The 14,350-nt window shown below is 46.8% G+C and overlaps 1 protein-coding gene across 7 annotated transcripts in view; it reads left to right on the forward strand.

Moving 5' to 3' along the window:
* Arhgap22 (Rho GTPase activating protein 22) overlaps positions 1-14,350 on the forward strand; it is a 191,130-nt gene that overhangs the window by 109,260 nt on the left and 67,520 nt on the right. The window contains exon 1 of one of the 7 annotated variants that reach the window (XM_040272609.2): positions 12,424-12,779. The exons of 5 other annotated variants lie outside the window; for them this stretch is intronic. In XM_040272609.2, coding sequence (XP_040128543.2) covers positions 12,728-12,779 — 52 coding nt within the window. In that variant the 5' untranslated portion in view covers positions 12,424-12,727. Of the gene's footprint in view, positions 1-12,423; positions 12,780-14,350 lie in introns of those variants that run through there. One more of the 7 variants, XM_040272610.2, reaches the window with a different exon arrangement.

Here is a 14,350-nt window from a genome sequence, read left to right on the forward strand (position 1 = left end):
TAGATTGCATGAAAGTCAAAGGGAGATCAGTAGAGGAAAGGGACCAAAGGGCTGGGAGTAGGGGAGAGAGTTGGGGAAGTGCTGTGGAGTAATATTGGCCAAATTATATTGTGTACATGTGTGAATATGTAACAACAATCCCCATGTATGCACAAGTATAATGCACCAATAAAAATGTGGGAAAATAAATTTTAAAAAAAGATAGCTAGAAAGTGATGGTTGTTGAATACTGGCTGAATCATTTGACATCTCCAATCATTTATCGTGTAAGGTCATGGTTAGGGCAAGATGCTCAGTCAATCCGCCTCTGCCCAGGTCTGGGATCCAGAGTAAGTCACATAACTCCTGATCTTTAGATCCTCATCTGTAAATTGACTGCAACAAAAGTAGCTCCGCATAGAGCAATAAGCAGAGTACCTGGCACGTCATTAATTATTGCTAAATATTTATAAATTACTACTTTATAGTCACTTGTAGACAGTTAATTGGTAAGGCATTAATATTGAAGTGTCAGAGCAAGATAACATGTAAGAAAGCCAATATTTATTTCCATACACTTCCAAAATATCGATGTGAGATATCAATATTTTCCATTAAAAACCATCTGAATACATAAAATTTTTAAATCCAGGGAAGTTGAAACATAGACCCATGAAATAAAAACATTAAAAATATTACTCTCCCAATAAAAAATAATAGCAGATGAAATGAAATAATCAAATAATCCCATTTCTTTTTTGCTACTGTGGAAACTATTCTTTCAACTATTTTCTTGTTGTTGACAGGGTCTCCAATATTTATTGATCGTGAGCTACAATTTCTTACTTATTTCATTTCAAAGTGTTTTGATTTGTATTAATCATTTCCAGTGTTTTTATACAGAAGTGGAAAACCCAAAGAATTGCCCAAGCAATTTCTGAGCTGTGGTTCAAATGTCACAGCTCTGAAGAATCTTTGAACCAGAATAAGGATTTATGTGATGAGAGAAGCCCCTTTGTTCTCTTCCTTGCTGCATTGTCTATTTTCTGTTACTATAACAAAATACCTGAAAGGTGGATCCTTCATGAAGAAAAGAGCTTTATTTAGCTCATAGTTTGGGGGGGTTTTAAGTCCAAGATTGGATGGCCCTATCTGCTTGGATTCTGGTGAGGGCCCCCTTGGCTGCATCACATGACAGAGTGGATGATGTCGTTGTAGGATGATGTCATTGTGAGAGGGAGAAATTACATGGTAAGACAAGACACCAGAGAGATTCAGGGTCCAAGATTACCATTTGTCCTTTCATTTATTTATTCACTTATTAGTACTGGGGATTGACCCCAAATAATACTAGTAATTCAGCTTACCACTGAGCCACATTTCTAGTCCTGTTTATTTTTTATTTTGAGACTGGATGTCACAAAGTTGTTGAGGCTGGCCCATAACTTGTGATTCTCTCACTTCAGCCTCCCACAGGGATCATGGGCATTCACCGCCACAACGGGCTCCCAGGCTTACTCTTTTATAACAACTTCCACGAGTCCCAAGAGAACTACACTGATTCCTTCTGAGACCCATGACCCATGACCTAGTACTAAGCCCCACCCCTTAAAGGTCCTACCACCTTTCAATATTGGCACACTGAGGACCAACCTTCCAGCACATGAACCCTTGGCGGACCTGTTCAAACCACCTCAAAACCATAGCACTCTCCTTCAAGACCGCGGAGGACAGAAAAACACTTTGTAAATAAGCTTTCCTTTACTAGATCCAACTTCCACTGTAGGGTAGCCCTGGATATAAATGATTCTGATATTTAAAGAATTTATCAAAAAATACTAATAATTCACTGGGCACAACTGTAATCTTCATGGCTCAGGAGGCTGAGGTAGAAGGATTGTGAGTTCAAAGCCAGCCTCAGCAAAAGTGAGGCACTAATAGGCAATTCAGTGAGACCCTGTCTCTAAATAAAATACAAAATAGGACTGGGGATGTGGCACAGTGATTGAGTGCCCCTGAGTTTAGTCCCTGGTACCCCCCCCTCCAAAAATAATACTAATAATTCAGCATTTTTCAAAGCACATTATCATCGGGCACAGTGGCACCCATCTGTAATGCCAGCTTGTTGAGAGGATGAGGCAGGAGGATCACAAGTTCCAGGCCAGCCTGGGCAACGCAACTTAGTAAGACCCCATCACAAAATTAAATTTAGAAAGGGCTAGAGTAAGAGTGGTAACGCAGTGGTAAGTATAGAGTGTTTGCCTAGCATGCATGAGGCTCTGGGTTCAATCCTCAGCACTGAAACAAAATAAAAAATAAAAATAAATAAAAGCACATTTTTCTGGAATACTGGAATGTCAGAAATTGAGGCTACAATCCCAGAAAACACCAGATCAGAATATTCTGCAGCCCTCCTTGATGCTTTCTTGTTGACTCGAGAACAAGACGACAGAGTTTGGGGGGCCACTGCTGGAAATGGAGGGAGGTGGTTGTTCTGGGTTAAATGGTGTTCCCCCCAAATTCACATCCATTGGAACCCCAGAATGGGGCCTTATTTGGAAGTAAAGTGTTTGCCAGTTGCCAGGACAATTAGCTAAGGGGAAGTCGCACTGGATTAGGGCAGGTCCTAAATCCAATGCTTGATGTCCTCATAAGAGGAGGAAAGGGCCCACAGAGACACACAGAGGGAAGAAGCCTATTTGAAGGTGGAGGCAGAGATTGGAGAGATGTGTAAAAGCCAGGGAATGTCAGAAAACACCAGAAGCTAGGAAGAGTGAAGGAAGGATTCTTCCCTAGAGCCTTCAACGGGAGCATAGCTCTGCTGACACCTTGATTCCAGGCTTCTGGCCTCTAGAACTCTGAGAGTGTCAGTTTCTGTTGATTTAAGATGCCTAGTTTGTGGGAATTTGCTACAGCAGCCCCAGGTACCCTTGTGGAGCTGGGGAAAACCCTGCCAGGAGCAGGGCCCACAGGTGTAGACCTGGAATCCCATCCACACTTTCAGGGCCTGAAACCCAGAAGCCCTAGTGGGCCATCCGTCTTCCTCCACCTGCCCTCTTCCAGCACCTCCTACTATGCTGTATCATTTGCTCAGCCTGAAGCACAGCCCTGGGACTTCCTGGTGCTGCTCCAAGGGCCTGTGGCAGGTTGGGAAGAACAGAAATGCAGACGTCCAAGAAGCCCAGGAGTACCTGCTGCTTTCTTGGTTGTGTGCACCACCTCAGAAGGCCATTTCACCATTTCACCTCCCTGAGCCTCTTCAGATGATGACAATAATGACATTTGAAGGTCCTTGGCAGGGTCCTTGGTGTGGTGCCTGACACATAGCAGCTGCCCAATAAACTTGAGAACCTCCCTGTCTTAGTCTATTTTCTGTTGCTATAACTAAATGCCATGGACTGGATAATTCATAAAGAGAAGTTTATTTAACACATAATTCTGGAGGCTGGGAATCCAAAAGCATGGGACTACATCTGCTCAGCATCTGGTAGGGACCTTCCTGTGGCACCTTAACATAGCACAGGATATCACATGGTAAAACAGGGCCAGCATGCTAGCTCAGGTTTCTGTTTCTCTTCTTATAAAGCCACTGATGCCAACCCCGGGGCCTTGCCTTCATGACCCCATCTAATTGTAACTACCTCCCTCATCTCCAAAAAACCTTGTCATGCATTTGTGGAATAAGTTTCCAACTCCTGAACTTTGTGGGGGAGACTTTCAGACCATAGTGCCCCCTTTACCCAATTATAGGAAGGATGGAGAATTCCAGCATCCTGAAGAACCAGCTTTTCCTGATGGGCTTGGGGCCAAACTGGAGAGCTGGAAACCGTGGGGTGAGGGCAGGTGGGGGAGGTAAGGGGGAGTGAGGCTGGAGAGGGAGGTGGGAACCAGGGTCTTCATCACATGTACACAGCCCAGACTGAGAAGGGAGGTGGGGGGGGGGGCCTCCAGGACAGGGCTCTCTAGTTTCCCATGTCTGGCGTGAAGTGGTACTTCACAAAAAAACGGTGGAAGGAAGAATGTTGGAGAAGCAAAGAGCAGTCCTGCAGAAGTGTCAGAGCGCTGTAAGAACTAGCCTGCTGTGCAAGGGTTTGCATTGAAGGAATGTGGAGACCAGAGGATTCTTTTTTTTTTAACTGAGAGAAGCTGATCTTCTTTGTCTTGAGAAGGGTCACTTAAGTGGCCCTCTTGGATATGCAAATGCAAGACTGGTAAACAGCCAGTGTCCTGGGATTAGTGTATAACAAGAATTTTTTTTTTTTTGTTACAGGTGGTGAGTTTTATTTTTAATTTTTTTTTAGTTTTGAGTGCTTTGGCAAGGATTGTGCCCTTCTTTAGTCCAAAGAAGTGGTGTGATCATCTGGGACAGCTGGGGAAGGAGGAGAGATTTGGATTGATTTGTGGAAAGAGCCCTCAAGTTTTCTGGAAGGAATGACATAGACCAACACAGTGTTTTCATGCTTTTTGGACAAGAAATAAACTTTACTCTCCTTCCAGGCCCAGTATATACACCAGCCCCTGCTTGATTTTAAAGAATTCTGATCAAAAAAACACAGAATTGGTTTCACAACTCCCCTTAGGTTGGAGTCCACAGTCTAGAAACTGTTTCTTGGGTTTGGTGTTCAGGAAGTCTTTTGGATGGGCAGAAGCTGTGGAAAGGATGCGGAGGCCACGGAAATCGTTCTTGGGAGTTGTGAGCCCATCAGGTACTGAGTACCAGGGGCCAAGTGGCCAGTGGTCTTCAGGAGCTGTCCAGTGCCAAGCCATCTGGGGCCAACTCACCCCTGGAAATAGTAAAGGAGGGAGTACCAGGGGTTTTGTAGACCTTCCCCCAGCATGGAGGTCAGGACCGGAGAGATTCGACAGCCCCATCCCTCCCCATGAGGGAAGCCCATCTCCATACCACTAGCATCTCACCAGCACCAAGGCCAGCTTGAGAGGGACTTGCTTGATGCCATCCTGACACCCATATCTAACACAGACCTTTCTAGACAGAGCAGAACGCTCCCATGTTCTCAAGAGGCAGGAAATACCCTGGAGGAGCTGGGGCTTCCACAGCAAAACCCCAGGGAACAGGGGGCTCTACTTACCCTCTGTGCTTTGGACACACAGTCCAGGACAGCTTCTGCTCGGCAGCTTTCTGGGCATCAGGCAGAGATGGAATTGGCCTAGACACATGCTCCTTGGGACCACACCTGGGAAGGCTGTTCTGTGCCTCTGTTCTTCCACAGCTAGGTGGCAGCAGCGAGGGCAGTGCTCTGACCCTTTGGCAAACTATGCTGCTCCCCACCTCCCTCCTCAGAGCTGAGTCTCCCTGTCCTCTCCCTGCTACCCACTAGGCCTGCCTGGCTACCGAAAAAAGGGGCACTGGGCACTTCCTACATGCCAAACTCTTTCGCAGAGTCACAAGCAATGCTCACAGCCCTCAGTACCTTCAGCCACTTCTTCACTGTTCAGGTGAAGAAGTGATGTTTCAAGATGGTGAAAGCTGGAATTCAATTCTGAAAGTTTTAGCATCCGTTTCAGGCAGTACGGCTTCGAAGCACGTGTTTAGGCACCAAATGGCCTGACTGCCATTTTTAGTACCCCACCCTCTGAACACCCAAGTCCCCTTTCTTTTTTCTTATGCAGGTGGCTTCCATTTCCTTACTCCCCTGCAGTAAGACTGACTCCCGTGACTAAGGTGTCAGGTTGATGCAGTGTGGGTAGGAGTGACCAGTGACCATAGAGGCTGCCATTGGTCACCATCAGCACCAGTCCCTAAATCTCCTTGAGGTCCCCCCGCCTGACAGCAAACACAGAGGATCTAGAGGAGGAAGTCCTAGAAGGAACCCAGTCCCTTAGCAACCCCACAGAGCATCCTTCTCCCTCCTGGCTTCATGCTGACCTGTAAGCGATGGTGACCTGAGCAAGAAATAATCTTTAGAGGATTAAATCACTGAAATTTGGAGTTGTTTGTTAAAGGAGCACACATCAATTACTTCATTAATGTGCCAGTTTTCTTATTTGTGAAGTGAGGTGATTAACACTAGTCTTAGAGTTATGGTGTCGATGACATGGAGTATAGGTAGAACACCAAACGTGGGGCTGGAACATTGCAGAGACTTACTGAGGAACTGAGGGCCCTCCTATGGCAACACTGGATACTACAGCAACAGTTAGGAGCACGAGTTATCCCCCAGATCACAGTACTGGGACCAGCCCCATGGACCAGATACCAGATGGGCCTAGTTCATGGTAAGGGGTCTCATCTCCTGTGGTGAGGAGTTACTGGGAGTCTTGTCAGGTGCACAGGCCCTATCTATCGCAAACTTTCTGCAGAAAGAATTTTTGTCATAACTGCTGAAACACACTATCAGAGATGTGTGTAAGCAGAATGCTGAACGTGTACTAAAAACGAGAGTTGACCGTCACCCTGGAGCCAGACACTTCATCTTAAATCCTGTCTCTTCCACTTACTAGCTGTAGGATCATGGGTAAGCCACTTAACCATTTCATGCTTTAGTTTCCTCATCTGTGGAATGGGGATTATAATAGGGCTCTTGTGGGGATTAATGAGTTCATGTATATGACATGCTCAGAATAGTGCTTGGCATACAGTTAGTGCTCAATATGTGTTCTTTTATTACTAAGCATGCATGCCAATAGGTGACTCCCTCACAGACAATTAAGACCACCCCTCTAGTGCGTGGAAAGGCCTGAAGCTGCTGGAGCCACCAGGGCATGCCCTGCCTGCCTCTGGAGCCGCTGCTGCATCTGTCCACAGCAGGCAGCAAAAGCCCTCTCTGCCATGGCCATGCTCCGGCTCTTTCCCAAGATGCATTTTTCCTGGGAGTGGGGGAGAAAGAAAGGCAGCAAGAGCAGGTGGGGGCAGGGGTGGGGGTGGGGGTGAGACTTCAGAACAGGACAATGGGCTTTGTAAAATCCCTCTCTGGGCAGTCTGACCAAGTTCAATGGCTTCAGGCCACATGAACAGCAAGAAAAATGTAGCCCAGGAATTTCTCTCCAACTATTCCCCTTGTCTTTCTCTGTGGGAATTTGGAGCTGCAGACACATTCCTTCCTCGAACAGCATCCACTGCCCGGCTGTAGGCCCTTGGGCCAGAGCTGGAGAACCTGGCTGGCCTGTCACCTCCGGTCCCTGCCCCGTGCTCCCTCCCCAGGAGTAGGCGTTGCAAATGTGTGAGGGAATGAACTCTCCTGGGCAGACCTCAGAGCCTGCCCTGTCAGGGGCCGACCCCATCCTGGCATGCCTGCCCCTCTCAAAAGCCAAACCACCCAGACAGCTTTCACAGCTGCTTTTCCCGGATCTGTCACCCAGAAATGGAGACTAGACATCTTGGACAGAGTTCCCATCATCTTGGAGTTGGGAACTCACTTGTTTTTCAAAGCCATGTACTTCTTAACTTAAGAGGAAACAATTCCCCCAATGCTCTAAAATTCTTTTACAAGATTGTAAACTATAATTTGGAGACCAAATCTGGCCGGCCACCTGTTTTTTGTACATAAAGTTTTATTGGAACACAGCCACACCCATTTATTTATGCATTGGCTAGGGCTGATTTCACACTGTGTGGGCAGACTCATGTTGCTACGGAAACTGTATGCCCTGAAAATCTTACATATGTTAAGTATATGCCCCTTAAGAGAAATTTACTAACTTCTGACAGGAGCAAAGAAGTTCTGGTGTGGGTTTGATGGCCCAGTACTTGCCTAGGATGAGTAAGACCCTGGGTTTCATCTCCAAAGTTGTTCTGAGCCTGGCATGGTGGCACACACCTGTAACTCCAGCTACGTGGGAAACTGAGGCAGGAGGATTGCAAGTTCAAGTCCAGCTTGGGCAATCTAGTGTGTCTCCAAAGTAAAATCTAAGAAAAGGTCTGGGAATGAAGCTAAGTGGTATAGCACTTGCCTAGCATGCAGGAGGCCCCGAGTTTGATCTCCAGCATTATAAAAAGAGAAAGAAGATAGTGCACAGTGGGGTGACTATAGATAACACTGATTTACTGTACAGTGTAAATTTATTTTTTCCTATGAAGAAATGATATAGTTTTGAAGATATATTTAAACATTGTACAATGTATATTATGGATTGAGACATTATATGGCATCCCATTAATATGTATAATTTTTATGTATCAATTAAAAATAAATTTTTAGAAGTCAAAAAAGACTTAAAAATACTTTTACCCATATTTTTCCTCAAAGGATTTGAAATGTCTTCTTATAAGAATGCTTAGAATATAATAGTAAGTGTTAAAAAAAAATCAAGAATCCAAGAAAAGGCAAATCAAAGTTGAAAGGCAAAATCAGGAACCCAAACATAAATGTGAAGACTGTTAGGAGCTTTATACTTACCAAAGACAAACTTTAACTTTTCCCTGAGCTTCCTGGAAACCAAAGCAAAAAGATAAAAGAGAATTAAATCATTAAAAGGGTGGCTGGGGTTGTGGCTCAGTGGTAGAGCACTCACCTAGTATGTGTGGGGCCCTGGGTTCGATCCTTAGCACCACAAATAAATAAATAAAATAAAGGTATTGTGTCTATCTACAACTAAAAAAAAAAAAGCATTAAAAGAAACAAAAGGGCATATTAGTTCTTAAGGGATCCACAACTTTTTCTAGCACAAAGCTTTACGGGCCTTACTTCAAACAGAAAAAGAAGGTTATCTTCCCTAGAATCATACTTAGTTAAAAAGAGAAAGACAAAGAAACCAGAACAATGAGTTTGTGAAGTTGAATAATGACTGCTTTTCTGTTGATAAGGGATGATGTGGGGAGAAGGGTTCTAGTTATCATGTTTAACTAAATATCCAGCCAGAAAGCTAAATGCAAACCACTTGGCTTCTGCACACTGTGGTAAAAGTACACAAAACATTCTGAGAGACCTGTGGTGGCCTGTGGTGGCCTACCTACCCTCTGGATAAAGACCACGCTCCTTCATGGGGTAACTGCTGCCCCATGGAGGACCGTTCCTACACCATCCTCTAAGGTGCTGGACTCCCCTTCAGATTGCGTCTCTGTTGCCGACCCATGGCTCCAAGGATACCCTCACAGCACCCCGAGCTCATCCCCTGGGTTGTTTTTATCAGGTGTTCAGTTGTGTCAAGTCCCTATTTGTGCATGGATAAATGAAGGAAGGAAGGAAGGAAGAATCACCAGAGCCCCCACCCCGACCCACAGGTGCCCGTTTCTACCCTTTCACCATGATGGCCAGGGCTGAGCTCACACCTTTAGATGGTCCCCTGAAGTTGCATCTGGTGTTCTTGGGAGAAGCAAGCAGTCCAGGTTCCTGGAGAAGGGCTATTAACATCAAGTCTTGAGGGTCCAAGAAAATCCCTGAAGGATCTGGGACATATCTGGAACCAGGGGTTCGAGATTCACAGGCTCCAGGGGCCTAGCAGAAGCAAGCTCCCTAGAAACAGCCCCACATGCTCACTGTCCATCTTTAGGTCTCCCAAAGAAATAGAATAAAGCAGCAGAAGGTGGAGCTCTGGGCAGATAGGGGCAGATCTTACCTCACAGAACATTGTCCTCCAAAACTGTCATCTAGTTCTCTTCTTCCAAAGCCCACTGTGCTCACTGGGCACCCACCACCCCTGTTCTAGCTTAGCTGCCCTGTGCTCTGTGATGTGGAAGAGGTTGCCTACCCTAGGGGCTCCCACTTCCCCTTTTGGAGTGGGGCAGCTTGGTTTAACTTTGAATTATCCTAATATTTTAACTCAGTTCAAGATAGTCTGGGGTCATGATCAATTTGGGGGGGAGGTGGAGCTATGTTCAGGAAATTTGATTTTTCAAGCAAATTCCATGTTTATGTACTTTTCCAGTATGTGCACAGCTCAAGACTGTACATCTCAAGACTTTGGGCCAAACTTAAGAAATGTCTCTAAATCATCTATCCAACTATTCACCCATCTACCATCCATATAGCTATTTACCTATCTATCCATTCATCCATTCATCCATCCACCTATCCACCATCTGTCTGACTATCTTTCTTGGCTCTTCCACTTCCCACGTCAATGAACTTTGGGTTCTTCCTCTGTAAATTGAATCTAATGGCATCTGCCTCATGGGGCTGTTCTGTGGTTAATTGAGATAATAACATTTGAGAATTGTCTGACACATGGTGGGAAGCACATAGTGAATATTATTTTCCTTTCCCTCTGAGAAAGAGACATAGCTAGAAACTATATTTAAAAATGACAATGTGTAATAAGAATTACAGTTTGTGAAACCAAAGGCAAAAAAATACTAGAAACTCGTGTTTTCCTATTTGTCTGTTGAATTGCCCTGGGAGTTGATATTTAAAGCCACTTTGAAAAGTCGCGTATCCCAAAATATATTTGAACGGTTCAATGAGGACGTTGACCCTCTATAATAGGCTCATTTGAACAATCCTGCTTTGCTACTTCCTCTTAGAAAGATAAACAGGCGGCCCACAATGGCTGCTGTGATGTTTTCTTTTAAATCTTGCTTTCCAAATGTAGGACTTGGCCGTTGGACAATCACCCGGGGGCTCGCTCCCTGCAGATGCGCTCCCTGAATGCAGGGAGCTCCAGCCTGGAATTCCTGGGGCCTCATTAAGCCCGCTGTGACTAAGGATCTTGCCTGGTGCTAAAACTGTTTCAAATGACTTGGCAGCAACCAGAAGTCAGGTCTCCCAGTTTTTTCTCGGTTACTCTCACTTTGTAACCACCGCCTACATGTCATGAAGTGAAAACATCTTTCTTTCCGGATCTGCTGTGGGACAACTCTGTCTCTCCCCAAAGACCCACCCTCGTCTTTCTGGGGGAGTTAAAGGAGAGAGAGGCAGAAATCTGCCCCACTGTTGTTAATCTCTTTTTGAATGAAGACTTAACTCCTGGGAAAACCTCTGCCTGGCTCTAAAGTCATTAGAGTCCCTCCACCCCTTTCTCATTTAACTCTTCTGTTCTCAGCCTGGGAGCCTCTGCCTTCCAGACTGGTCTCTCTGGTCTCTAAAGACAGGATGGGGGTGGGGAGAAATGGAGAAAGTCTCAATCAACCCCAACACCTCAGTCTTGCTTCCAGGTCAGGAACAGATCTTAGGGACTGGAGGGGTGAGAAAGAAACTCACGTTAAGGACCTTGCCAGGGAATGCAGGATGTGTGACTCAGTGACAGAGTAATCACTTAGTATGTACAAGGTCCTGGGTTCAATACCCAGCACTGGGGGGAAAATTTAGAATAAAGGTACGAGGAAATATAATTCCTCTTTTTGGACCATTTGTACAATAATGCATGGATATGCCTTTCTTTTATGAAAAGAGACCATTATAAGAAAGCCAGAGTCTTTTGGCACCCACTTTATTCCATTCTTGTCTCCCACCTTCTCCCCAGAAGGAACTACTCCTGGTTTCCTGATTTCTCTCCACATATTTCTTTAGGCCTAAGTGCCTACAACAGAGTCAGGTATAGAATGAACACTACAGTAATACTCTGTATGTATTTTACATGAATGTTACAAATCCATAAATCTCAAATGTTTAGTCTTAGCCTCTTCCTTTCATATAACACTTTATGAAAATGTCCATGTATTTGATCATTCCTTTACTGATGAACATTTTGGTGGCTCCAGGTTTTTTTGTTTGTTTGTTTGGGTTTTTTTACAATTACAAGTGAAGCTGCAATGAATAGTCCTATGTGGGTTTTCCTGGGCATGTGGGTAAGCATTTCTGTGGGATGCATACTGAGAAATGGAGTTGCAGCGTCCCAGGGTTTCAGCATTTTTAGTTTTAAAAAGCAGCATCCAAAGTGATTACACCAAACACACCCTCGTGATAAAAACACCCTTTACCCAAATCCTCACTGTCATTTGATGATGACTATAGTTCATAGTTTCAAAGCATTTAGCAACATGCCAGTTGTGCTATCAGTTCCTTTATATATACCAACTTATTTAATCCTCACAATGACCCAAATAAAACAATTTCTACTTTGCTCTCCATCTTATAGATGGGGGAAATGAACCCAGAGAGTTTAATCAACACCATAAAACCTTTAATTTGTGCTCAATGACTTTTTAGGTGAGGAAAAGTCTCAAAAGGGAATTGGTTTACTCAATCACTAGGTCCAGAGGTAGCCCAGCAAACCTCTTAGGTAGCCTGTGCAAACACTCTTCCTGCTACTTGCACACAGTTCAGGTGATGTGGAAAAATGAAAACCAGGTAACCCTGGAACGCCGTCCCCAAGTCACCCAAAAACAGACTGCTCAGAGGATGCTGGAGGAGGGCGAGGCGCTGCCCTTTAACAGCAAGGGCAGTTCAGGCCACTGTGGCCCCCAGCAGGTCTATGCAGATAGGTCAGGCCAGTGTGGCCTCCAGCCATCGGTTGGCTCCCGGTAGCTGGGAGCCAGGTCTCCTGCAGCGGCCCCTGGCGGCACTGGGTGAGAGCGCGGCTCGGCGTCCCGGGAGAGTAACGGGCCGTGGGGAGGGCGCCCGCGAGGGCAGGGAGCCGGCTCGGGGCCGCCCCGGCGCGCGAAGATAAAAGCGGGCTGGCGGCGCGATCTGCGCGTTCTCCTATTGATTAGCAGGGTCTGCCCCGAGGCTGGGATGCCCGCGGCGCGGGGCCGCGACGAAGCGTGAGGGCCAGGAGCTACGGAGCGACTGCCCCGCGCGCACCCGGGCGCCCCACTGGGCACTGCCGCGGGCGGGACCTTGGCCGCGCCGCCCTGGGGGGGCCGGCGTGCGGCTGGAAGCGGAGCCAAGCGGTGGGGCCACAGGAGGCTGCCATGGGACTTTGCTGTTGCAAGGACTGGAGGGGACACCTGCGAGCGCCCAAAGGTAACCAGCGCGCACGTGCGCCGGGTCTTGGAGCGCTGCTCCCGGCTCCCTCCAGCAGCCGCTGGGGGTGGCCCGGCCCGTTTCGGGGACTTGTCCATTGCTTCTCCTGGGCAGCCCGCACCTGCCTCAGCATTGTTAAGGGCTCAGGTGTGCCTGTGGCTCTCTGGAACTCCTAACTTTGGAGAGGGGGTCTCCTCGTAACTCCCGACGCGGCGGCGCGTCCAGGGACGATTCCTGGCTGGGGACTAGAGTCGGACCCTGGCAGGAGGGGAGGAAAGCGCCTGCCCCCTAGGGACAGGAGCGAGAGGAGGGCGTAGGCTGCTAGTCAGCCAAGTCCACGGTAGGTTTGGGGTTGGGGCTGGGGCTGGGGCGGAGGAGCCTCCAGCGCTCGCCTGCAGATCCGCTGCAGAAAGAGCCCGGCCAGCGCCCGGAGGCAGCAACGGCACCGCCTCTGCGGCTTAACCGCCTGGAGAGGGACCATTCATTCTCCTCGTACGCCTCTGTCAAAAAACTTGGACTGAGGGGCCCTGACTCAAGAGTGTTCCAAAAGTCGCGGCGGAACCTGCTAGCAGAACTGCTTGTGGAATGCAGCAGGCTTGGAGAGGACCCAAAGCCTAAAACACCCTTAGGAAGTTGGCGGCTGCCTGAGGGAGGCCGGACCTCTGTCAGAAGCACGTCCGACTTAACCCTTGCTTTCCTGGAACGAGCCCTGTGGATCATGGGGAACTTAGTGGTGCGTCCCTTGGTAACTCCTCAAACTCGCTTTACCATAACACTCACCAACCCCCCACCCCCACCCCAGTTAAACATGCAGATTTCCGATTGGTTGCTCTGACCTGCTGGATAGCCTCTGGGGACCTGTGAAGCTGTGTTTCAGGAGTTCCCCAAGCTTACTTCTATGACCCACTAGGAATCCTTGCCTGTAAATCCTAAAGGAAGACCAGATCCTGTTCCTTTGATAGTGTATTCTGGATCCAGATAAACAAAAGATATGAACTGGGCACAGTGGCACACCTGTAATTTCAACTACTTGGGAGACAGAGGCAGGAGGATTGCAAGTTCAAGGCCAGCCTGGACAACTTAGCCAGACCCTGTCTAAAAATAAAAAAATAAAATAAAAGGGCACAGTGACATAGCACTTGTTTAGTATGTGCACATCCCTGGGTAAAATTACCAAAGTGTGCATGGGACGTGAATGTATCAAGCAATTGAAGGGCTGTTGTACAGGTGATAATGTTGTCACAAGTGTTCAAACCACCAAGGGTTTGAGGTGGCTTACAACATGTATAATGATTATAACAAACATAATAGAACCACTTTAATTTTGTTGTTGTTGTTGTTGTTGTTGTACTAGGATTTGACTTAGAGACACTTGACCACTGAGCTACACCCCCAGCCCTATTTTGCATTTTATTTAGAGATAGGGTGTCACTGAGTAGTTTAGTGCCTCACTTTTGCTGAGTCTGGTTTTGAATTTGCAATCCTCCTGTTTCAGCCTCCCAAGCTGCTGGGTTTAGAGGTTGCACCACCATATCCGGCTCAGTACCCACTTTAGACAGGACTTTTTAAGG

Source organism: Ictidomys tridecemlineatus, chromosome 1, assembly GCF_052094955.1.
Source record: "Ictidomys tridecemlineatus isolate mIctTri1 chromosome 1, mIctTri1.hap1, whole genome shotgun sequence".
Classification (NCBI taxonomy): Eukaryota; Metazoa; Chordata; class Mammalia; order Rodentia; family Sciuridae; genus Ictidomys; species Ictidomys tridecemlineatus.